Source organism: Cryptomeria japonica, chromosome 5 (assembly GCF_030272615.1).
Source record: "Cryptomeria japonica chromosome 5, Sugi_1.0, whole genome shotgun sequence".
In the NCBI taxonomy this organism is placed as follows: Eukaryota; Viridiplantae; Streptophyta; class Pinopsida; order Cupressales; family Cupressaceae; genus Cryptomeria; species Cryptomeria japonica.
Genome location: NC_081409.1, coordinates 848,305,417 through 848,331,513, shown reverse-complemented (window position 1 = coordinate 848,331,513; position 26,097 = coordinate 848,305,417). Strand labels below are relative to the sequence as shown.

Genomic DNA, 26,097 nt, shown 5'->3' with positions numbered 1-26,097 from the left:
TATAAAACTAGGAATGACTTAGCATTCAATTTCTCTAATTTAAACAAAGGGATTAAAGAATACCAATGAGGTCACAAAGATCCTAGCATACTTTTCAATATAAGTAAAAGATAGTCCATCATCAAGCAAAATGTGAATTTAAAATTTTAAAATTCAAGGTCAAATCCATAACGGTATGGTCAATCCTATGTCCACAGAAATGACTTGGGATATGGAAACAATTATATTAATATGAACTAGAAATTTATTAAATAAGTGAATGAATAGATATAAATACATAATTAGGATGAATATATGTAATATGCACATCTATAAATAGAACGTCAATAGTTATACATGAATATATGTATAATAATTAAATAAAGTTTAAAAATAGACCCAACATTGTACAAGAAAACACTTTTTTTCAATTTGTAAATACATTAGTGTTTTTATATAAGAATAAAATTAAATAAATAATAATAATATAATAAATCTACCATTACACAAACATAAAACTAATATTAGACTTTTTAACAAATTAACTTTAATATTTATACAAAGGATTATTGACCTATCACTACTTAAAGTCTAAGCTTAATCTAAAGCATTTAACTTTCACCAAACATTTTCAATTTTGCATCACTTTCCACTATAAATGAAGTAAACAACCAATCCTCCTAATTCAAAATCTTTATTTAAGAATCCCTATTCACACATCATATTGTTGGGAAAAGCAACATAATGGCACATTGTACTGAGAAGTTTTCACATAATCCATAGAAATTTCATCATTGCTGCTCCCATCATATCTCAAATTGAGGAACAAGTAATAATGCTATTTGTTTTCATATATTCCATAACAATTTTATCATGCCATTACATCCTTAAACTGAGGAAAAAAGCAATAGTGCTATTTGAAGACATGAGGACTAGTTATTACACCTCATGCTTCAAGGATATATACTAGTGCATACTAAGATAAGCTTCTACATGAGGACTAGTTATTACACCTCATGCTTCAAGGATATATACTAGTGCATACTAAGATAAGCTTCTACATGTATAGCATAATAGATGTTTTTGTATCTATCAAAATTAGCTACAATATAGATTCTAAACCAAGAAAAGAGACTTGAATTGATTTCAGCCATGATTGAGTATGTTATCTCAGACTAAGGTCTTCATGGCTTGGAAGCGTGGATCTTTGGGAAGATATTTCTGTTCGGCATAGACATTCATATAGTCACCATAGACAAACCTTGGATATAGAGATGAATCACAGCCATTGTCATTGCTCTCAATGATCTTTGGCTTTTGTTCAACAGGAGATATGATTGCATCATATGATGGATTGTAAAAAGAAGCCACAGATCTCCTATTCCCCTTCTCTGAAACCAACACACGATGCCATGCACTCTTGTACTTCCCATTGCTAATAGCTTCCAACTGATCACCCACATCTATAACTATGGAATTACTCATGGGTTGTACACCAATCCATTTGTCATTGTTAAGGATTTGAAGACCCCCCACCTGGTCATCTTGAAAGAGAAGAATGAGGCCACCTGCATCTGTGTGTGAACGTAGGCCCATGAAGAGGTCTGGCCTTGGACATGCTGGAAAATGGCTGATTTTAGTACCAAAGAAAGCCTGGCTTTTAGGACCTCCAAAGACCTTTTTAATATAGTCTTTCTCTTGTCCCAGATTCTCACTGATTATTTCTAGCAATGTCTCTGCCAACTTAATTACCTCCTTTCTGAACTCTTCCATTGTTTCTCTGCACCCACATCTCTTCAGTTAGAACCCTTGAAGGGTACTCGATGGAGACCAAAACCATCAAATAGAATTAAAAAAAAATACAGTCAATTTGACAAGGCATATATGATAATAATTTAAAAATATATATATATAAATTAACATGATAAATGATTTAATTTAATATCAATGTAGGTATTTTATTGAGTGTTGAAAAGAACTAAGTAAATTAAATATAGTTTTTAACATAATTTTAATCTTTTTTTCAATTTGAATATTTTTTTCAATGCAAGTTTATATTCAATTATACTTATCTTTTCATTGTCACTTTTGAGTATGTAGCTGTTGGATTACAACTTTAATGCCACTACTCTTCTTGGACTTCATTGTTGTAAACATTATTTTCTTTGAACAGAAGGTTGGGTCCATTTCAAAACCCATCTTTACCTTTTATCTAAAAATACTAGAAAGGGATTATTTAATGAAATGATTAAGTGAAGTAGTAAAAGTAGGAAGGACTTAGCATATGGAAATGGAAATTTATCCTTTTGTGGTGCAGACAACAATTTGTTATTAAATGTTGAAATAAATTAAGTAAATTAAATATAGTTTAATTTGGATAGCTTTTTTCAAACGCAAGTTATTATATTCAATTATACCTGTCTTCTTGTTGTCACTTTTGAGTATGTAGTTGTTGGATGGCAACTATAATGCTAGTGCACCTTGTACTTACTTATTGTTGTTGATTGGACTTCATTGTTGTAATCATCATTTTCTTTGAACAAAAATTTGTGTCCATTTCAAAACCCATCTTTACCTTTTATCTGAAAATGCTAAAAAAAGAATATATAATGAAAGGATTAATTGAAATAGTAAAAGTAGGAAGGACTTAGCATATGGAAATGGAAATGGATTCTTTTATAGACTACGATGATTTGTTTTTGGTTCCACATATAGATTATAGTAATATAGGACTACCTCATACTCAATACAGAACATTAATGAGGTCATAGAAATCTTCAAGTTGGAAAGATAAATATTTTATTTTTAATTTTTCTACTTCATCATAGTAGATATATAAATATGGATTCTCTTTCTATATAATATTAAAGATTGAATATGTTTATTCAATTAAATTCATTTAATAGCATAAAAAAATAAACAAATATTCATTCTGTCAAAATTATTCAAAACTCAAATTTAACCTTCTCTATTAGAATACCCAACCTTTAAATACTCAAAAAAATCTCAGAAACTCTTTACAAATAAAATATTCTTACCCATAATCAGCAACCCCTAAAGTAAGATAGCCCACCATCTATTTTCTTATATAACGTCCGAAATAAAGTAATAATTAAACAAAGGTTCGAAAGTACAACTAAGATGATGTAGACAAAAACAACTTTTGAAAATTGATCAGCAATGATCAACTACACCAGGCCTGAATTTTTTTGTCCATAACCTAGATAATAGTAAAGACTTGAATGAAGAAAACAAAAGAAATATTGCATAACTTCAACTAATTTGTTTTAGCTATCCTTTACATTTTGCATTCTATAAATATTGTATAACAGCAGCTCACAGTTTAACCAACTCACTTGAAATCAGAAGGTTGTGATGGCCATGCAAATTCTTCTTGGTTGTATTGAATTACAAAACAATCTTCCCAATCCACATTATCCATCTTCTTAAGTTCCCTGGAGTTACTATCAGCTGCTTCTTCCTCCAAGGCATTTTCCAACATCTTTAGAGGCACAGACTCATTCATGAACTTCTCCTCTCTCTCCTCCTTATAGTTCACAGAGCACACATGCTTAACCTGCTCCAACAGTCTATGTGGTATACCATGATTGATAAGCTGAAATCAGAATAGATATTAGCCCACACAACAATCATATTATTTCCTTGTGCTTATCTAATCAAAATTATTGTTCATATCCTAGAGAACAATTATATCATAAGAATATAAAATAAAATGCCCACCTGAAAAAAACCATATTCCTCACATGCCTTTGCTATTTGATCCTTGATACTTTCTCTATCCTTTGCATCCAGATTACCCATGTCAATGACTGGAACTGCCATCTTAATCTATGAAAAATGAAAGTTCAACAGATTTCTTCACAGTGAAAAGAAGAAGAAACTCAGACTAATTTCTGTTCCTATGGTACAAATCTATGCACTCCTATTTATAAAGTAACAATGGTTCCATGTCACAATAGCACTTGCATAACAATTGTAGTGGAAAGAAACAAACAAGTTCAATGAAATATTGAATGTATGAAATAATTGCACTTTTTTGGAGTTTGACGATGAGAAGTTTTTAGTCTCTGCTATAATGGAAACATAATTGTCTACCATAGAAACAGAAATTAGTCTGATTGATAGCAACTTAGTGCTATCCACCTCTGCAATCACTTAGTGGATTTGAAAGTAATTATCACTTGTCGGTATTGATAAAAACCCATAAAGAAAAAGCTAAAGCAGTAGTCCATGATTTGTTCTGTTCTACTTGGCAGTAATACTCTTCAAAATGATAAAGTTTGAAATGTGTAAAGCACCTACCGTTAAATGTACAACAAAATGATATTGGCTTGTGGAATGGCCAGCCGCCTTGATCAATCCTTGATGCTAATGAATCTAGGCTCTTTCTATAAAATCAATCCTAAATAATAATGAATTCAAACTTATTTAAATGTGTGAAAATGAGTATTAGGATTAAAGGCTCTCTTTAAAGCTGATTATTTTTAATGTATTTTAAAGCACTTTTATGATTAAAGAGAGAAACCCACATCTAAAATTAATTGCCTTTGGATCCCCATTAAAGTTTTGTCCTCTTCCCTAAATCCAATTGCAGAAGCACGCTCTCTCTCACTTTACAGCTTTCATTGACTTGCAGGTCAATAGGACGGAATGGTGGGACCCTGAAAAAAGAGGCGTCTTCAACATTCTGTCCTACCTAATTTATTTGACAAAAAAAAATTAATTCTTTAGGTTGAGAAGGTTCAGGTCTTTTCTAATTTGTTGGTATTAGGCATATCAATTTTAGTTAATACAAATAGTGGATTTTTTTTTTTTTTGGGGGGCTTAGAGTAAAGGATTCATTATGTTAAATTTGTCTTAGACACAATCTCAATATCATATTATATTTATTGTTCTTGTAGAAAATTTGTGCGTTGATGAATAGAATTATCAAAGAAGATACCATCACCCTAACTAATTTCACTCAATCAATTGAAACACACCTTTTTGTTTGATATTCTTAGAACAAAAAAAAATAACATCTATAATGCAAAAAGGAGCTTATTGAGTATCCAATTGCAAAGAGGACAAGAAACACAATTGAACATATTAATAACATAAATAAGAGATTTTGAGTTTGAGTGTGAATCTTAATTGTATTATTTTTATTGATTGTAAGAGTGAAAAATATATTCCTAATAACATCGTGAGAGTGGAAGCTAATCTTTTCTAGGGTTTTTTTGGCTTTTATTTCTTGTACATGTCATAGCATTTTTTTTGTAGGAACCTTCTAGTTTTTCTTTGCATTTAGTGTGGGCTTTTTTAATTGGCTAGGCCTGAGGGCCTTTCCTTCTTATCCCTTTTAAATGGCCTCAACTTTGCATTCCTCCATAGTTGTTATTGGTAGATATGAAAGCTCTATGGTGCCATACCATGGCTTCACTGCCTAATTAACCACATAAATTCATCGTGAAGATGTTTCACGAGGTATGTCTTCAAACTCAACCCCCAAAATTGTACTTCCAAATCTAGAGTTTGAAGAATCCTACAAATGTCTTGAAAATTTCACCTTTTTAGGTTAATTTGTGGGAACGGTTACCCCTACAAGTGTGCTTCATGACTAGGTGGTGAAATCTTGGACCCAAATAAGATTTGGTTGACCACCATGCAAAATCTTTATAAAAGTTTCTTCTTTTTCATTGTCTTGAAGCCAACCATGCTCAAGTTGTTCTCATCCAGAGTCTTTGTCTTTTTCATTCTTATTTTCTTGTTTACAAACCTTGGAGTTTGGACCCATGATCCTTTTGTTGCAGATAAGAAGTCTCTTCATGTCCCAGTTTGGGTTGAATTCCTAGGCTTATCTATCCCTTTACAACTCTTTCTATCTCCTTAGTGGGTATTTTTGTTTGTGTTGATCCCGATAAATTATACTTGTCTTATCCAAATCGTTGAGCCTATGTCAAGTTTGACCTCTTGTAGGAGCTCTCAAGAAAAGTGCAGACACTCAAATTGGTGAGTCTTGCAACTCCAAAAGAATCTAGTAAATCAATCTCCAAACACTTTCTATTGATGTGAATCATTTGATAACAAGAATAGGGATTGTTTGATGGCCTCTCAATGTCCCAAACCTGCTTCACAAACCCATACAAGCTCACCAACCCCTCCTAAGGATTAGACGGACTAGGGAAAAATACAAAACCAAGAATACTAGTGCACCTAAATCCCCTCCCAAATCTTCTAAAAAAAGAGTTTGAATTCCTTACTTTTCAATGTTTGTTGACCCTATAGGGTCAAGGATGACAATTTCTACATATTACCCTAGTGCAGTTCCTTCAAAATCCAAGGCTATTAATGCTTATCATGCTCACCAGTTGTGGTGGGTCAAAGGAGATGTCATAGCTCATTGAGGTAGTTGGAGGATGGTAAATATGTCCTACAACGTAGAAAAAAAGGCCAAATTAATGTTCAAATTGGTAGCTATGTTTTTTAAGACACTGTGGTTTGAAACATTTATTCTACACTCGATGGGCTAGATAATGAGGAATGCTTCTCAATTTTTAATGAGCCATTATTTATTCAAATGTGGGGTTTCTCACACACCTCCTAAAAAATATCTTGTTCATTATATGTGTGTTTATACTTTAGATTTGGATATTCTTTTCGTTTAGGATGTTAATTTGTCTAGTTTTTTTCTCCTTATGGGCATTCATGTCATTTGGTGTGTTGGGTTTGTTCTCCGTTTGAACTATCAATATAGTTGTGGCAGAATTTTTCACTGTCTTGTTACCTGTGTGGCATCAAGTTTTGGTTAATCATGGATGTGACCTCACTAGTAGAGTGGTTTGGTTCATTTTCCACTAGTGTAATCATTTATTTAAAGAATAATCTATATGTCTCCAATAATGTGGTTGATAGATCTACCCTCTTGCATTACATAGTTGATTTAGTGTTAGTCATCACTTAGGGTGTGTGTGAGGATTTTAATATAATTTATCCACACCTTAGTAAATGCAAAACCTTTCATATACACTGGATAGCTAGCAAAAGGGAGGAATGGTACTCTAGATATGTGCAATAAATTGGATCTTTTGAACTCTAACTCTAGTTGTTTCCAAGATCAATCACAAACGTACATGTAGACCAAGTTATGGGCTAGGATAGAAAGATTATTAAAGAACTTGATTGTGCCATGATTTTTGTGTAATCCTTCTTCAATTTTTCCATTTTTTATTCCTTATCTCTTGAATTTTTTGTTGGTGGATTGTGTTGCTTGACCATTTCCCCATATGGTTTTGCATTGAATGACAAGTTGCATCTCCTAAACCTGTGAAGGATCAATTCTTCCTAAAAAAATTCCTTTTTTTTCTCACATAGCCATGTTCTCTCATATCCATCATGTCTTGAACTTTCCATGGACTGATGAGGATAATTTAATCCAAGAAGAGGATATCATTAGAAATCCTCTCAGTGGTCTCTCTCTTGTAGATGAAACATTGAGGATTGATGGCAATACTTCTCTTGTGACTTACCAGCTCCACAAGGATACTTTCATGCAAGAGGAACATGTTTTAAACATTGAAAATTTGAATCTCAACGCATTAACGTATATAGATGCATATTTCTTTCTTACAGACTACCTTGTTTATCAAGACATTTTAATACATCATGATGTTATATATTTCCTTAATGATATTCCACCTAATAAGAAACTAAGAATAGATGATCCATTAAGTGATGAAAACATTTCCCTTCATCTAAAGACTTTTCATATCTATCAAGAAAGCCTAATGGAAAAAGAATCCCTTACCTTCAAAATGAACATGAATAATGTTACTAACCTATGTCCATCCAATCAAAAGTTTAAATTGTTACTCACCTATTCATTGTTTTAGTGCTTCAAAATATGATTAAATAAACAATTTCAACAAGGTTTATGATGAAATTTCTTCCCCATAAGGGTTGGACACGTATAATTTAGGAGTTAACATGATATTTAAATAAGTATATAATGGACATGGTCTTGGATGTATGGAACAAGGAGTTAAGATCCCTATACATCTCACACCCTATTACCACATAGAAGGCATAATATTTTGCACTTCTCCTTTTCCCCTACCTCTTCATTTATTATCTCTAAAACCTCCTTTATATGGTATGGAAATAGTGCCAAACAGTTTCCCTCTATCAAGAGAAAATAAAATTTTATTAGAACTTTTAAAATACCATTTGATCACCCTTCCACCTTTAAAGGATTATGAAACTTTATGAGGTGACCACACAACTTTCTTCTTTTGTTCTTATCATCACATTATAGTCATAGTATACTAATTATAGAGAATTTAAGGGAGAATTTGAAAAATAATTTGCAATGATACCATTCCTATAACACAAGATATTAACCTTTTTATTCATTTGGTTTCTCATGTGATTGGATAATATTTCTATCTATTATATTTATTTTCAATATGTTACATTTGTAGCTTTCCTTTAGGGGGCTCATTGTCATTCATGATGGTATAATTTCACATGCAATCATAATTACTCTTGTTTATACACTAGGAGGAAAGAATAGTTCAAAAACATCTACCTTAAATAAGGACCCACATTCCCCTTTGGCAGATGAATTTTCTCTTAGAAATATATCCTTCCATGCATATAATTCTATGTCCTTCATGAGGATTGTATCATTTCTTTGAGGTGTGAAACATTTATTAGGACCTCCTCCTTGCTTGAAAGTGCACATCTTCTATAATGATCTCTCCTTGGTGTTGAAAGTGTGCATCCTTCATCACAAGTCCCCTCTCCTAGCTCTTTAGTTCAAGTTTGTGTTCTTAGTAGGGGTCTCCCTCCCTTTATAGTGTCATCTTTGTTTGATGATCTCCTTTATTTATGGAGGTAGATATCCATGTAGACAAAAATCTCTCTACTTCTCTATCTTTTGGACTTTTTAGTCATTATGTATCTTTAATAAGGATCCCTTTAAGCTTGTGTAATATGTTTCATTTACAATAATCTCTTTATTGCTTGAATATTTGTATCCTTTATAAGGATCTCCTTCTTATCTTTGGGGTGTGCATTTTTTGTTAAGGATATCTCCTTGGTGTTGAAGATGTGTATTCTTGATATGGATCTTTCTTTTTCTTAAGATATCAACATAGAAATTATTGGAGATTGTTGGACATTGTTTCTTCTAGGATATGTTGTTGTCATTGATGTCAATATATTCCTGTGATTTGCTTCGATTTTTGTAGATTGGGAAGATATTATGATCCGATTTTGCAGTTTTGTTTTGTTGATCACTGTTTTGTTGAGTTAAGTATTTCCTCTGGTATATTCCAATATGATCAGATCTTGTGCTGAGATTTTAGGATATTATTTGGTATGGTCTTATGTATCTTCATTTTAGATGGATCATGATTTGGTGCAGTGCAATTTATCTTTCTTTGAGACAGTTGTTGATTAGTTGTGTTCTTGAGCTTTCAGACATTGACAGATGAAGATTTGATATGCATGTTGGCACAAATGTTCATGATGATTCTAACGTGATTGTTGGTGTTTTCTATTCATGTCCTATTTGTTTTGATGATATCCATTGATTGTTGTGTGAGTATTTGATGATTTCTATCAATTAGTGATGATCATTGTGTTATGCGGTATTACTGGTGGTGTAGTGTGTTGCAGTTGATCTTGGAGTGATTTCCAGTGGATTTAAGTGTTTGGGAATTTGAATTAGGTCCCTGTTATGTCATTTAAATAATTATATTGGTTTGGTGGTTGATCTTTGTATCGTGTGATGTAATTTTGTAATTGTGAGTTGAGGGTTTAGCCAAACTTGTTATCAAGGTTGATGAATTGTATATATTGTCATGCAATTTGGGTGTAGAGGATATGTCTGCATTATTAGAGAGTGGTGTATGTGTGATAAAGGGATTCATCTTTTGGTGTTGAGGAGAGATTGGTGTTGCTGAGCAAACAACTATGCTTAACCAAAACTATAATCAGGCATTCAAAGATGTTATTCCTTCAATTCATTTCTTCCCAATTGTAGTCTAAATCTTATTGTAAGAATGATACTTCCCTAAGGGTTGTAGTCTTTTGGGTCATTATCTTTTGAGCAATGAGTTCTCTAAGGTAGCGTTCCTGAATGCATGTGCATTCCCCATTGTAATATTTCACATACTACTATAGAGTATCATCTTATTGTGAGTAGGTTTCCAAAGTGGTTTTTCCCTTAACTAGGTTTTCCACATCAAAATATTGGTGTTGTGTATTATGCTATTAATTTTATTATCTTTGTAGTTAAGTTAGAGGATCCTGTGAAGACTGATTCGCCCCCCCTCTCAGTCTTCCTTCATTGTTGCTACCAACAATTGGTATCAGAGCTAGATCCTCTGGAAGAAGCTTAACTACTTGAGGACATTCAGGATGACAATTGTAGGTGTTATCTTTAAGAAGGAAAATCCAAGGTTTGATGGCGGTAACTATGCTATATCAAAGAATCAGATGGAAGTGTATGTTGGGACTGATTAAAATTGAGTCAATTTTATAGGCCCATTTCAAATTTTTGCTCTGCATACCTAAATGAAGTCAGTTTGAACGGCCTAGTTAGCAAGGGGGTAAATGGAGCTGGTTGATTTTCAGAGGGTAAGGCTCGGGATTCATGTCCCACACCTTTCATTTGGCCTATTCAGTGATGTGCAACTTTCAAAATTCAATTTGGATAAGTTTACGAGGCACCCATTTTGAGGGGTGAGCTGGAAGTGCATTTTAGGCACAAATGCAGATTTTATGGAGTAGCCTTCTTTGAGCGACTACATCTTTTGTCCTGTTGATCGTCATGAAAAAATTCAAAATGGATTCAATTGTATGCATTAATTTGAGTCACCCTGCAAAATTTCAGGTCTTGACGAATCCATTTGCTCAGTTTTCAAAACCGAATCCGTTTGCAGTTTGTGTGTTTTGGCAAGTCCCTGTTTCGACAGCTAGTCGGAGCCCTGTTTTGCACAATTGTAAAACTTGCCTCAGTAAGCATCATGTCAGAATGTTTCTTCTAGGTTGATACCAGTATAAATGGTGAGCTACGTTTCAAATTTCAAGTCCTTATGAATCCGTTTGCTCAGTTTTCAAAGCTCAATCCTTTTGTAGTTTGTGATGTTTGCACAAGTGTAAAAATGTCTCGGTGAGCATCATGTCAGAATCTTTGTTCTGGGCTAATGTTGGTATAAATGGTGAGCTACATTTCAAATTTCAAGCTTTTATCAATCCGTTTGATCGGTTTTCAAAAGGACTCATTTTGCCATCAAATTCAGTTATCCGCACTTCCAGTGTTAGATCAATTAATGTAGCCGTTTTGGTGAGCGCGCCATTTGCATCCTGTCAGTCGGGTGATCAAAATGAGAATTCAAAGATTTAATATGTACTTAAAGGTACCTATGTTCCAAATTTGAGAGCCTACGGAGGTCGTTTGATATTTTTGAGAAAGGCATCATGTGTTGCTAGAACATTGACTTCATCAGGTCCGCAGTGTCGACAAAGCCAGTTGGCCGTTTTCGGAAATTAATATCTCTTCACTCGGGACTCATCTTGAGAAACCGTTTGGTAGATATCATCCTTGTATATCAAAGTACATGCCTGTCAGATGGCGAGCTCCAGAAAGGTGTTTTGATAGGTTTGAAAATTACGTCATCGCGATTAAATGCGAAAATTGTGGCGTAATTGCCTGAAGGATGTAAAATGCAATTTTATGATCCGAAAATGGTGCCGATCTATTCCAGAGGTGTGTTTGAGGTTCCTGAAGCATTCCGAAGGTCAGTTGCGTGAAAATGAAAATTTTTTTTAGTCGGACCCACTTTGGGGCCCGACCTGGCTCTTGCCTGTGCATTGTTATTTTATTGCCGACTTAGCTTTATGAGCATTTCTAGAGTAATGTTGACGTCCATTGTTGGAGTCAAATACTTATATGTTTCCCACCAGAGGATAATGTAAAATCAATGCCATATTTTCCTTCCCTGCTGGAACTTGGTGGTTGGGAGATGAGTTTTATGAAATATGCAAACCAAATGAAAACCCCAGCATCTTCCCTCTTTGCTGAATGTGTATTGTTTGGATGGCAAAAAAAAAGTAGAGTCTATGGCTGGTGTCTTTCATTATTCTCCATCTATAATGGCCTTTACAACTCCATTGCCAAATGGTTATGACTGATTGCAGCCAAATACAAGGAGTGGTGAGAAAAGAGAAGTTTGAAAAGCCTTTGGCATGAAATGAAAACAACCAAGTGCATTGAAACTCCCTTTGATGGCAGCTACAGCAGCAATAAACTTTCAGACAAATGCATTTGGCAGGTGTAAAATTAAATCTCCTTTTGCAGCATTGAAGATGGAGTTTGGAGGGCTCAAAAACTTCAAACAAAATGAAATTGGCAGTTCATGTGGTGGTGAACATACAAGTTTAAAAGGAAACCATTCAAACAAATGCCAATAAAGTCCTCCCTGTGTGATCATCAGAAGGCAATGTGTTTTTTTTAAAGCAAAGTTCAAATGCATGTTTGCCAGCAGCTGGAGTCTTTTAAAACAAATACAATGTGCAGTAGGCAAGACTTCAACAATCAGACCCTCCCTCCACGTGAGTCCTCCAAAAAATGCAATTGGTGTATGCCTGAATCCTCCCATGCTGTGTATGGAAATTGAAAGATTTTAAAAATTCAAACCAATGCAAACAATCTTCAGCTCCCCTCTTTTGCGTAACATGGAGATTGGAGTGGAGCAAACAAACCTCACCTCTCACGTAGTGTTTGAAGGCAAAGTTCAAGGTTTTCAAAGCAAATATAAACCAGTCCAATGCTCCTCACATGGTCTCCTCTGGTAGCAACATTAAAACCATTCAACAAATAAACCAATGCTCCCTCCTTGTCTATGGTGTGGCTGTTGGGCATATTGCCAAATTCAACGCAGAAGAGCATACAAAGGGCGTTGAAAGCTTCAGAAGTCTCTTATGCGTGTTTGAGAGAGCCTGCAGTCAGCAACCAAAGTCTCACGTGGGAATGGAGAAAGGGCATTTAAAACTCAAGGCCCTTGTGTGAGGTGAATGAGGAAGGGGAGGCATTACCAGCAGGCAATATGTAACATTAACAGCAAATTCATTTGGCTGGTGTAAAGCCCAGGTGCCATGACCTTTCCCAGCATCCTCTTAGGCGCAGTGGAGAAGGGAGTTTAAAGTTTTTTTTTAATCAAATGTAAAAGGCCACCATTAAAGTCGCAGGGAAAAGCTCCAAAGTGCAGCTACAGACTTAACATCATTATCCCACATGCACTAGGAAGTAGTTATTTTTAATGTTTATATGCAAAAGCGCACAGTAACATAATGTCTAAGCCTTAAAGGCTTTTGACACAAGGTGCCCATGGGCGCCCAAGGTGGACCCATGCGTGAGCACGCTTCCCGAGGCAATGGAGGAGTTGACTGGACGAAGACCAAGTGGACCCCACATAGGCACGCTTTCCGAGGCAGACAGGCAAAATTTTGCAGACGAAGGCCGAGTTAACGAGCGAGCAAGTCCGAGAGAGATCAACGGTGTGCGCTATTTCGCGAAGGGAAGATGCACGTCGTTTAAACCCCGCGAAATAGCGAAAGTGAACGAGAGCCGTCCACGTGTCGTGATAGGTGGCAGTCCAGCAGGTGGGTCCCGGTGAGGTGGCACCCAGTGGCGATGACGTGGCATACAAGCAAGCAACTCAGTGGCGGTGACGTGGCCGACAAGTGGCAAAAGATGAGGTGTCATCCCAGGTGGCGCCCAGTAGACCCCATCAGCCAATCAGACCCCACCACGTGGCAAGGCGTCAGAGCACAAATGGAGGCAAGAAAATCAAATTTAAAATGATTAAATAATATAGTTCAAACTATATTGAAATTCGAAATATTTAAATGATGGATCCATGATGAGAATTAATTCGCCTAGGGTCCAATTTTTGGCCAAAGTATAAAGTGTTATATGTTTTCGGAAAGCTCTCGGAGTGAGGAATTTGAATATGAGGTTAATTTTGACAAATGTGAGATATTTTAGAAGCAGTTTCCACGGGAACAGAATTCAGTTAGAGAGGAGACACTTGGCAATTCAGTTGCAGATTTGATTTTCTTCTCTCCTCTTTTTATTCCGAATTCTTCTCAGTTGTAAGGGTTCCAGAATTCTGTGAGGAAGTGCTCCAGTTTTCATGGCTTCCATTTTCTGAAATTCTTGACCCATACTTGTAAAGTTCTATGGATCTATTTAGGGTATAGAGGCTACATTGCAGGATGACAGATTGTTTTCTAGTTGCAGGTCTTACTTGTGTCAGCCATGAGTAAATTTCCCATGATATTGTCTCTGTGATATGTTTTTTCATTATTATGAATTCAATCCTCAAGGAGGATGAAATTTGTCATCTCAAGGAGATTGTGTGACTGTTGTAGGTATCCTTCAAGGAAGGTTTTAAATTCTATAGTCAGTCATAAATGATGAAATATATTTCCAGATCTGATAAAATTGTGAATGAATCAAATAGTGCATTAATATAAGGTATTGATGCATGAATATCTTGTTTAAGGAAAATAAGCTTGCATCTATGATTCATATTTGTAGTTATGTTTGTGACTCTATTGCCCAATGAACAAGGCACTGGTCTTGCAAGTTTGGGGATGTTTTCAGATATACATTTTAAAAGATAAATCTATTTCCCTTTATGTTTAGGGGTGTGTTCTTCTCATTCCAAGCTCTGTTTCATCCTATTGTTTATACAGATCTAGCCAATCTGTAATGTTTCCTAACCTATTGAGCTTGTGAAATGATCTATCTACTTAATGTTGATGCAGTTACATGTCTGTAATTGTTGTATTTAGTGCATCAAGAGGGTGTCCCCCCCTAGGTCTAGCAGAACCTGAAGTGCAGGAGGATCAATTAGGGTCCTATGTTATGTTGTCCAAGCCCTGATGTGTTTTGTAGACTGAAATTGGCCATTTCATAGAAAGATTTGCAGGTGTTCTTGGGTTATCACTTTTGGTGAACAACAAAAATGGCGACTCTGCTGGGGATGTAACGGTGTTTTATAATTGCATTATTCAGTAAGGTTGAGAAAAGTTCTAGTAACCTTGTTGATTGCAGTTAAACCCATGAGTCTAGCTAAAATTCATTTGGGGAAGAGTCTTAGAAGTGTACAAATCTGAAAGTCATTTTCAGATTTGGAAGTGTTTACCCTAGAAATTCTCGTTGCTAAGACATTTGAAAATATTGTGTGACTCTGCTGTGTGGTGAGACCCAGAAATCTAAAAGTGTTCAGAGTTAAGATCAGTGGTTAAGTTTTATTCCTCTTCAGGGAGGTGGCGACTCTGTAAGAACGAACCAAAGATTTGGAGGAGTTCTTCAAATTTTCAGTCAGAGGTGAAGTGAATAGTGGCAGCAAATTTATCAGGTATTCCCCAAGGTTTTTATGAAATTATATGTTCCTTATAAGGTGAATCAGTCACCATAGAAAGGAAAAGAAATTTGCAGTATGCATACTTCATGTTCTTGAAACAAATTTCAGTTATATGATCAAAGAAGTATGTAGTTCTGAAATTAGTGACTGCAAGGTTTTTGAAAAGAAAAAAAAAAACAGTGAGATGCATGGTTATGATAGTAGTTCAGTAGATGTTTTAAACCCGATGGATCTAGATGTAGTTCCTAGATCTCCAAATCCTCTGTCAAATCTGAAAGAGATTGATAAAGAGATTGCAGTATGTCTTCAAATGATCCAAGAGAGATTTGTCTGGTTTTTAAAAGGGAAAGTAGGGCTAAGAAGTAAAGGAGAATCATCATATGTCTTTTATGAAAGATTTTTAGCTGCATTGAATGAGCTTTCAACTAATAATAGACCCCCTGAGTCTGTTTTAATTGAGATATTCTTAGAGCTTTATGAGCCTAACTCAGTTAATTGGTCTACTGCTTTCAGAGAAGAATGTGTTGAATCTATTAAAGAATGGATAGATATGATTGAAAGTAACTAATCTGAAAATATACACAAGATTAAAAATAATGAGGGAGATGAATCCGTGAGTGGATATACCTCCTATGATGCTGAATCTGATTATTCTCATCATGAAAGTTCAGATGTGTATTCAGAGCGAGAAGAAATTTGTGAGAACAGTGATTGTTCAACTAATCATGAGCCCGTTGAGGTTTCAGATGCTAATGATGTAGATCACCTTGTTGTTGATTTCAATCCACAATATGTATGCAACCCCAGTTATGAAACTATGTTGCAACATGTAGCAACACATTATGAGCAGCGTGATAAAGGATATGATGCAGATGCAAGTTGTTGTGATAATGAAATAAATGCGCATAGGGACATGAACACTACAGATCCAATACCTTTATCAGATTGGGACAATGTTTACAGCTCAGAGGATGAAGTCAAAGAAAATGAAAATGAAGGAGGTTCACTATGTAGTGAGCAAATTTCAGAACTCTTAGCTGCTGATTTTCAGAGACGTGGATTCAAAAATGTGCCCAATCTTTCATACCCACTCAGTATATGTTTTGATTCTGATGATGTTTTTGAGGGTGTAAAAAATGATACATATGATGTTGATTCTTTTCCTATGTTTGATAGACAAAATGACAATGCATATATGGTTGATAGGTATGATAATGAAGGTTCATATGTTGATATGAATTCTGGCTTTGATATGCATTATGAGGATCTACCTTTTAGAAGACATGACAGATCTGGGGTGTTTTTCTCAGATTTGCAAGGAGGAAATGAACCATTGGCAAGTAAAAATCATGTACTTTCATGTGTGCAAAATGCTGATAGTTTTTGTGATCAGCAAGTGGAAGTGCAGTCATGTTATGAGGAAGTTTTCCTCTTTAGTTTGCAAGCTGTCATTGTGGAGGAGTGTTCATCATTTGAGCAAACTAGTAATATAGATGTGCCTGATGTTTTCAACTTTCAGAATGAGTTAGAATACTTTCCATTTCAGTTGGAAAAAAATGGTAAAGAGTATGGCACTCTTATGTCACCTGGTGATCAGCACGTTCAACATTCATTTGGTTTCCAAAGATTGATTGATTATGAACATGCTACTGATTATGTTTTATATGACCAGCTGATTAGAAGTGGAAGTGTCTTTGATCAGGCAGATTGGAATGATGATCTCAACTTACCTCCGATTAGTGGAAATGAAAATCAAGTGTTTGACAGAGGTAAGAATTGATTTCAGTTTTGATGGCCTGGGGGGGCCATTGATAAGTTGTATATTTTGTACAGTTGCTTTTCTTTCAGTTGTGTGGTTTTCAATAAGGTGCCCTGCTATTTGGGTAGAATAAGGAAGCCTTGTTTTGAGATGAGAAGAATTGAGAAAAGAATGATCCATTTTTTGGGTGGTCTGCTTAACCAAAGATATCTGGATTCTTGTGTTGATCTTGCAATCAACCATCCCTAGTCAGAGCCACTGTTGGGACTGATTAAAATTGAGTCAATTTTATAGGCCCATTTCAAATTTTTGCTCTGCATACCTAAATGAAGTCAGTTTGAACGGCCTAGTTAGCAAGGGGGTAAATGGAGCTGGTTGATTTTCAGAGGGTAAGGCTCGGGATTCATGTCCCACACCTTTCATTTGGCCTATTCAGTGATGTGCAACTTTCAAAATTCAATTTGGATAAGTTTACGAGGCACCCATTTTGAGGGGTGAGCTGGAAGTGCATTTTAGGCACAAATGCAGATTTTATGGAGTAGCCTTCTTTGAGCGATTACATCTTTTGCCCTGTTGATCGTCATGAAAAAATTCAAAATGGATTCAATTGTATGCATTAATTTGAGTCACCCTGCAAAATTTCAGGTCTTGACAAATCCATTTGCTCAGTTTTCAAAACCGAATCCGTTTGCAGTTTGTGTGTTTTGGCAAGTCCCTGTTTCGACAGCTAGTCGGAGCCCTGTTTTGCACAATTGTAAAACTTGCCTCAGTAAGAATCATGTCAGAATGTTTCTTCCAGGTTGATACCAGTATAAATGGTGAGCTACGTTTCAAATTTCAAGTCCTTATGAATCCGTTTGCTCAGTTTTCAAAGCTCAATCCTTTTGTAGTTTGTGATGTTTGCACAAGTGTAAAAATGTCCCGGTGAGCATCATGTCAGAATGTTTTTTCTGGGCTAATGTTGGTATAAATGGTGAGCTACATTTCAAATTTCAAGCTTTTATCAATCCGTTTGATCGGTTTTCAAAAGGACTCATTTTGCCATCAAATTCAGTTATCCGCACTTCCAGTGTTAGATCAATTAATGTAGCCGTTTTGGTGAGCGCGCCATTTGCATCCTGTCAGTCGGGTGATAAAAATGAGAATTCAAAGATTTAATATGTACTTAAAGGTACCTATGTTCCAAATTTCAGAGCCTATGGAGGTCGTTTGATATTTTTGAGAAAGGCATCATGTGTTGCCAGAACATTGACTTCATCAGGTTCGCAGTGTCGACAAAGCCAGTTGGCCGTTTTCGGAAATTAATATCTCTTCACTCGGGACTCATCTTGAGAAACTGTTTGGCAGATGTCATCCTTGTATATCAAAGTACATGCCTGTCAGATGGCGAGCTCTAGAAAGGTGTTTTGACAGGTTTGAAAATTACGTCATTGCGATTAAATGCGAAAATTGTGGCGTAATTGCCTGAAGGATGTAAAATGCAATTTTATGATCCAAAAATGGTGCCGATCGATTCCAGAGGTGTGTTTGAGGTTCCTGAAGCATTCCGAAGGTCAGTTGCGTGAAAATGAAATTTTTTTTTAGTCGGACCCACTTTGGGGCCCGACCTGGCTCTTGCCTGTGCATTGTTATTTTATTGCCGACTTAGCTTTATGAGCATTTCTAGAGTAATGTTGACGTCCATTGTTGGAGTCAAATACTTATATGTTTCCCACCAGAGGATAATGTAAAATCAATGCCATATTTTCCTTCCCTGCTCGAACTTGGTGGTTGGGAGATGAGTTTTATGAAATATGCAAACCAAATGAAAACCCTAGCATCTTCCCTCTTTGCTGAATGTGTATTGTTTGGATGGCAAAAAAAAAGTAGAGTCTATGGCTGGTGTCTTTCATTATTCTCCATCTATAATGGCCTTTACAACTCCATTGCCAAATGGTTATGACTGATTGCAGCCAAATACAAGGAGTGGTGAGAAAAGAGAAGTTTGAAAAGCCTTTGGCATGAAATGAAAACAACCAAGTGCATTGAAACTCCCTTTGATGGCAGCTACAACAGCAATAAACTTTCAGACAAATGCATTTGGCAGGTGTAAAATTAAATCTGCTTTTGCAGCGTTGAAGATGGAGTTTGGAGGGCTCAAAAACTTCAAACAAAATGAAATTGGCAGTTCATGTGGTGGTGAACATACAAGTTTAAAGGGAAACCATTCAAACAAATGCCAGTAAAGTCCTCCTTGTGTGATCATCAGAAGGCAATGTGTTTTTTTTAAAGCAAAGTTCAAATGCATGTTTGCCAGCAGCTGGAGTCTTTTAAAACAAATACAATGTGCAGTAGGCAAGACTTCAACAATCAGACCCTCCCTCCACGTGAGTCCTCCAAAAAATGCAATTGGTGTATGCCTGAATCCTCCCATGCTGTGTATGGAAATTGAAAGATTTTAAAAATTCAAACCAATGCAAACAATCTTCAGCTCCCCTCTTCTGCGTAACATGGAGATTGGAGTGGAGCAAACAAACCTCACCTCTCACGTAGTGTTTGAAGGCAAAGTTCAAGGTTTTCAAAGCAAATATAAACCAGTCCAATGCTCCTCACATGGTCTCCTCTGGTAGCAACATTAAAACCATTCAACAAATAAACCAATGCTCCCTCCTTGTCTATGGTGTGGCTATTGGGCATATTGCCAAATTCAACGCAGAAGAGCATACAAAGGGCGTTGAAAGCTTCAGAAGTCTCTTATGCGTGTTTGAGAGAGCCTGCAGTCAGCAACCAAAGTCTCACGTGGGAATGGAGAAAGGGCATTTAAAACTCAAGGCCCTTGTGTGAGGTGAATGAGGAAGGGGAGGCATTACCAGCAGGCAATATGTAACATTAACAGCAAATTCATTTGGCTGGTGTAAAGCCCAAGTGCCATGACCTTTCCCAGCATCCTCTTAGGCGCAGTGGAGAAGGGAGTTTAAAGTTTTTTTTTAATCAAATGTAAAAGGCCACCATTAAAGTCGCAGGGAAAAGCTCCAAAGTGCAGCTACAGACTTAACATCATTATCCCACATGCACTAGGAAGTAGTTATTTTTAATGTTTATATGCAAAAGCGCACAATAACATAATGTCTAAGCCTTAAAGGCTTTTGACACAAGGTGCCCATGGGCGCCCAAGGTGGGCCCATGCATGAGCACGCTTCCTGAGGCGATGGAGGAGTTGACTAGACGAAGACCAAGTGGACCCCACACAGGCACGCTTTCCGAGGCAGACAGGCAAAATTTTGCAGACGAAGGCCGGGTTAACGAGCGAGCAAGTCCGAGAGAGATCAACGGTGTGCGCTATTTCGCGAAGGGAAGATGCACGTCGTTTAAACCCCGCGAAATAGCGAAAGTGAACGAGAGTCGTCCACGTGTCGTGATAGGTGGCAGTCCAGCAGGTGGGTCCCGGTGAGGTGGCACCCAGTGGCGATGACGTGGCATACAAGCAAGCAACTCAATGGCGGTGACGTGGCCGACAAGTGGCAAAAGATGAGGTGTCATCCCAGGTGGCGCCCAGTAGACCCCATCAGCCAATCAGACCCCGCCACGTGGCAAGGCGTCAGAGCACAAATGGAGGCAAAAAAATCAAATTTAAAATGATTAAATAATATAGTTCAAACTATATTGAAATTCAAAATATTTAAATGATGGATCCATGATGAGAATTAATTCGCCTAGGGTCCAATTTTTGGCCAAAGTATAAAGTGTTATATGTTTTCGGAAATCTCTCGGAGTGAGGAATCTGAATATGAGGTTAATTTTGACAAATGTGAGATATTTTAGAAGCAGTTTCCATGGGAACAGAATTCAGTTAGAGAGGAGACACTTGGCAATTCAGTTGCAGATTTGATTTTCTTCTCTCCTCTTTTTATTCTGAATTCTTCTCAGTTGTAAGGGTTCCAGAATTCTGTGAGGAAGTGCTCCAGTTTTCATGGCTTCCATTTTCTGAAATTCTTGACCCATACTTGTAAAGTTCTATGGATCTATTCAGGGTATAGAGGCTACATTGCAGGATGACAGATTGTTTTCTAGTTGCAGGTCTTACTTGTGTCAGGCATGAGTAAATTTCCCATGATATTGTCTCTGTGATATGTTTTTTCATTATTATGAATTCAATCCTCAAGGAGGATGAAATTTGTCATCTCAAGGAGATTGTGTGACTGTTGTAGGTATCCTTCAAGGAAGGTTTTAAATTCTATAGTCAGTCATAAATGATGAAATATATTTCCAGATCTGATAAAATTGTGAATGAATCAAATAGTGCATTAATATAAGGTATTGATGCATGAATATCTTGTTTAAGGAAAATAAGCTTGCATCTATGATTCATATTTGTAGTTATGTCTGTGACTCTGTTGCCCAATGAACAAGGCACTGGTCTTGCAAGTTTGGGGATGTTTTCAGATATACATTTTAAAAGATAAATCTATTTCCCTTTATGTTTAGGGGTGTGTTCTTCTCATTCCAAGCTCTGTTTCATCCTATTGTTTATACAGATCTAGCCAATCTGTAATGTTTCCTAACCTATTGAGCTTGTGAATTGATCTATCTGCTTAATGTTGATGCAGTTACATGTCTGTAATTGTTGTATTTAGTGCATCAAGAGGGTGTCCCCCCTAGGTCTAGCAGAACCTGAAGTGCAGGAGGATCAATTAGGGTCCTATGTTATGTTGTCCAAGCCCTGATGTGTTTTGTAGACTGAAATTGGCCATTTCATAGAAAGATTTGCAGGTGTTCTTGGGTTATCACTTTTGGTGAACAACAGTGTACTTGAAATGTCTTGGATAAGATTACTAGAATATTACAAAGAATGCCTATTCTTCTCCTCTAAATGGACCAATTATTGCTGATGAGATAAAGGAAGTTGAAAATAGTATTAGATCAAAGGAAGCATTTTTTAGTGCCCTGACTGATTCTGAGATGACAAATATAATGGGAATTTAGACCACACATGAGATCTGGGAGAAGCTTGAAATTCTGTATGATGGTGATAAACAAGTAAAAGTTGCTAATTTACATAGTTTGAAGGAAAGTGTGAGATGCTGAAGATGGGAGATGATGAGAACATACACTCTTTCATGGCTAAGGTGAATGATCGGGTCCTAGGTATCAGATATGTTAGTGGAACCCTTCAAAAAGATGAAATATTTGCTAAGGTGTTGAGATCTTTGCCTCCTACTTATAAGCATAAGGTTGTTGTTATTGATGAGATCCAAAGAGTGACTACAGTGACAAGAGATATGCCATTTGAAAGATTGTTGCATTTGAACAATGAATTTGGAGAATCACATGGAAAGTCTGAGACAACATTTAAAGAATCAACATCTATATCTGTTAAGAAGAAGTATGATCCTGATGAGTGTAGAATATCTAGATATGAAAGAGAGAGAAGAGAGATGGAAGAGAAAGAAAAAGAGCTTGATGAGCTTAAAGCATTGATTACTCGAAGATTCCCTAAAGGAGCCGATAAGTATGATGGAAAACTACCTCTGAAATTTTTCTCTTGTAATAAGATAGGACAATTTTCTTCTAGATTCCTAAAGAGAATGGCTAAGTATGACATGCATGATAAGTTTGATAAGCATGATAGGAATGATAGATATGAGAAGCATGATAAGTACGATAAGCCTTACAAGTCTAACCTGAATTAAAGGAATCATAAGAAATATTATTATGTTGCTGACGAAGGTGTTACAGATGAAGAATTAGAAAGAGATGATGTTATATTTCTTGCCATTAAGGAAGATGGACCTGTACCTGTTGATTCCACAAGCTGCACTATTGAGGAGAAAGCTTAAGATGCTAAAGTTGAAGAGAAGGATGCATGGGTGATTGACAGTGCTTGTTCACATCATATGACTAGTGATACAAGCAAATTTGTGAGTATGGAAAGGTATGATGGTGGAATAGTAATATTTGGAGATGACAAAGCTTATGTGATCTATGGGAGAGGTTCTATCTCTTTTGATGGTAAGCATAACACTAATGATGTCTTTTATGTTCAAGGTTTGAAGCATAATCTTTTGAGTGTTGGATAGATGGTTGATAAAGGTTATGATCTACAATTCAAGAATGGAAAATGCAAGATCCTAAATGTCTCTAGTAAAGAGATTGCATCTAGAACTAAGACTCAAGGTAACATTTTTTATTTGAATGTTGGTGAGAAAAGTTGTTTGATTACTTAGATTGATGAGAGTTGTTTGTAGCATAGGAGATGTGTCATGTAAATTTTGATTCAATTATTAAGATTTATTCTACACAAGCTATTAGAGATCTTCTTAAGATTGTTATGCCTACTAATCCACAATGTAAGAAATATCAGTTGGGTAAGAAAACAAGAATTTCTTTCAAGAGAAAATAGTATACATCTAATGGATTGGTAGATCTTGTGCATACTGACCTATGTAGACCTACAAATGTTAGAAGTGTGGGTGATAAATTTATTATGCTACTAATTGATTATTATTCAAGGATGATGTGGGTTGCCTTTTTGAAGGAAAAATCAGAAGCATTGGACAAGTTCAAGATATTCAAAGCAAAGGTGGAGACTAGGTCTAGTTTTAAGGTGAAGTGTTTGAGATCTAATAGAGGTGGAGAATTTTGCTCTGGTGAGTTCAATTTATTATGTGAAAACAATGGAATTAGAAGACAATTATATGCTCCTATAACCCCTCAGCAGAATGGAGTTGTTGAAAGGAAGAACATAACTGCCTTGGATGCTGCAAGGACTATGCTGATTGAAGGGAATGTTTCAATGATCTACTAGAGAGAAGCCATTAGCACTGTTGTTTACACATTCAATAGAGTTCATATTATAGATGATACTGGTAAAACACTTTATGAGTTATGGTTTGGTCATGTTTCTAATGTGAGAGATTTTAGAGTATTTGGTAACAAATGTTATATCAAGAGAGATGGGGATATAGGAAAATTTGATGCTAGAAGTGATGAAAGAATTTTTTTGGGATATTCTACAAAGAGAAAAGCCTATCGGTGCTACAATAAGAGACTGAGAAAGATTGTAGAAAGTGAAAATGTGAAGGTGGATGAGACTCTTGGGAAAGAGATCACAGCATGTGGATATGATGATGGACATTATGTTATTTTAGCCCCTATTCAGACTGAAAAACCTAAGTAGACTGATCTGGTAGAGACACTTAACCCAGATGTTGCTGCTACTGGTGAAGAGGTGCAAGAACTAGATAGTCAGAACAATCAAAAGACTTTGAGGTATGTAAGATTGAATCACTCTGAAAACTAGATTATTGGTGATAAGAATAAAGGTGTGATGACTAGAAGAAGGTTAGCTACTAAAGAAGTATGTTTGATTTCTAAATTTTAACCTAAAGATGTTGTTGAATCTTGCAAGGATGAAAATTAGATGAGAGCTATGGAAAAATAATTAGATCGGATTGAAAAGAATAACACATGGGAGCTTGTTCCTAGACCTAATAATAAGAATGTTATTGGTACTAAATGGGTATTTAGGAACAAATTGAATGAAACCAATGAAGTTGTTAGAAATAAAGCTAGATTGGTTTGTAAAGGATATTCTTAGAAAAAAAAGGAATTTATTATGAGGAGACTTTTTCTCTGGTGGCCAAACTTGAAGTTGTTAGATTGTTGCTTGCATATGCTTCTTATAAATATTTCAGGGTATATTAGATGGATGTCAAATCTATCTTTTTGAATGGTGATCTTGAGGAATAAGTCTACATTGAGAAAAATGATGGATTTTCATTGTCAGATGTTGGAGACATGGTATGCAAATTGAATAAATTTATGAATTGAATAAAGCCCCTAGATCTTGGTATACTAGACTAGATAAGTATTTATTGAAATTGGGATTTAATAAATGTGCCACTGAAAATAATCTGTACTTTAAGATTGAGAATGATAACATCTTGATTATTGAAGTCTTTGTTGATGATATTTCCTTCGGAGGTGATGATGAATTGAGCATGAAGTTTGTCAGTGATATGCAAAAATAATTTAGAATGTCTATGATTGGTGAGATGAAATTTTTCTTAGGATTGCAAATTTCACATACTGGAAATGGTATATTTATATCTTAAACTAAGTATGTGAAGGAATGGTTGAAGAAGTTTGGGTTAGATGACTCCAAACTGATTGAAACTCTTATGGTGACTAGTTGGAAATTGTCCAAGAATGATGAATCTACAAAAGCTAATCGGAGTTCGTACAGATCTATGGTTGGTGGACTGATATATCTTACTCAAACTAGACTAGACATTGTGCTTTTTGTGTGCATGACTGCTAGATATCAAGTTGATCTAAAAGATAGTCATGTCACTACTATGAAGAGGATATTTAGATACATGAAGGGGACTATGTATTATGGTTTGTGGTATCCAAGGAATGATGATTCTGTTGGCAAATGCACACTCCAATAAGAAATTGTAGGTGATTGAAGGTATTGTCATTGATGGCACCTTGCAATCCTATGATACTGGCAACCATTGGCACTAGCAGACTCAATACTAGCACACAGATCACTGACACCAAAAAGATTGATCACCGACACCATGGCTGATAGGAATTTTGTTTAAATGTATCTTGTATTTAATTGTAAAATCTTTTGTAAGCCGACTTGGCAGATTGTAACATGACTCATATAAGTATGAGATCATTGTAGATCATTTAGTAAGTGAAAGATGGAAGTATTAATGCAGACCTAATATGTGAATTGTAAGGCAGATATAGGATAAGGGTTTATGTATGTAGCAGAGCTTAAATCAGTACTAAATCTAGCATAGTAGATGCTGATCTGAAGCAGTACAAGATATTGGATTTGTATAATCCATTTTTGTAAGTCAGTGAGACTTGTTTTGTAACTGAGTAGTGAGTTCTAGGCACTTGGCCTTCCTGCATGTGTAG

General features: G+C 35.9%; 1 protein-coding gene across 2 annotated transcripts; it reads right to left on the bottom strand.

Moving 5' to 3' along the window:
- Positions 1-809: 809 nt before the first annotated feature.
- On the bottom strand, positions 810-3,977 carry LOC131078728 (1-aminocyclopropane-1-carboxylate oxidase). 2 transcript variants are annotated; one of them, XR_009372779.1, is made up of 4 exons: positions 3,721-3,977; positions 3,336-3,595; positions 993-1,759; positions 810-924 (listed from the first exon to the last, which is right to left on the bottom strand). XR_009372779.1 is itself a non-coding variant. In XM_058016497.2 (3 exons), exons 1-3 carry the CDS (start codon positions 3,820-3,822, stop codon positions 1,150-1,152), a joined length of 972 nt encoding a protein of 323 aa, XP_057872480.2. In that variant the 5' UTR covers positions 3,823-3,977; the 3' UTR covers positions 810-1,149. The 2 variants fall into 2 exon arrangements, 1 of the variants encoding a protein (XP_057872480.2); XM_058016497.2 differs by having other exon boundaries at positions 810-1,759.
- Positions 3,978-26,097: the final 22,120 nt, after the last annotated feature.

Excerpts from the sequence above, each read along its gene's own strand:
- LOC131078728 (XM_058016497.2), bottom strand. The coding sequence starts at position 3,822 with ATGGCAGTTCCAGTCATTGACATGGGTAATCTGGATGCAAAGGATAGA. Across the intron at positions 3,596-3,720 it reads AGGAATATGGTTTTTTTCAG|CTTATCAATCATGGTATACC; the intron begins GTGGGCATTTTA and ends TTCTGATTTCAG. Across the intron at positions 1,760-3,335 it reads TCACAACCTTCTGATTTCAA|AGAAACAATGGAAGAGTTCA; the intron begins GTGAGTTGGTTA and ends ATGTGGGTGCAG.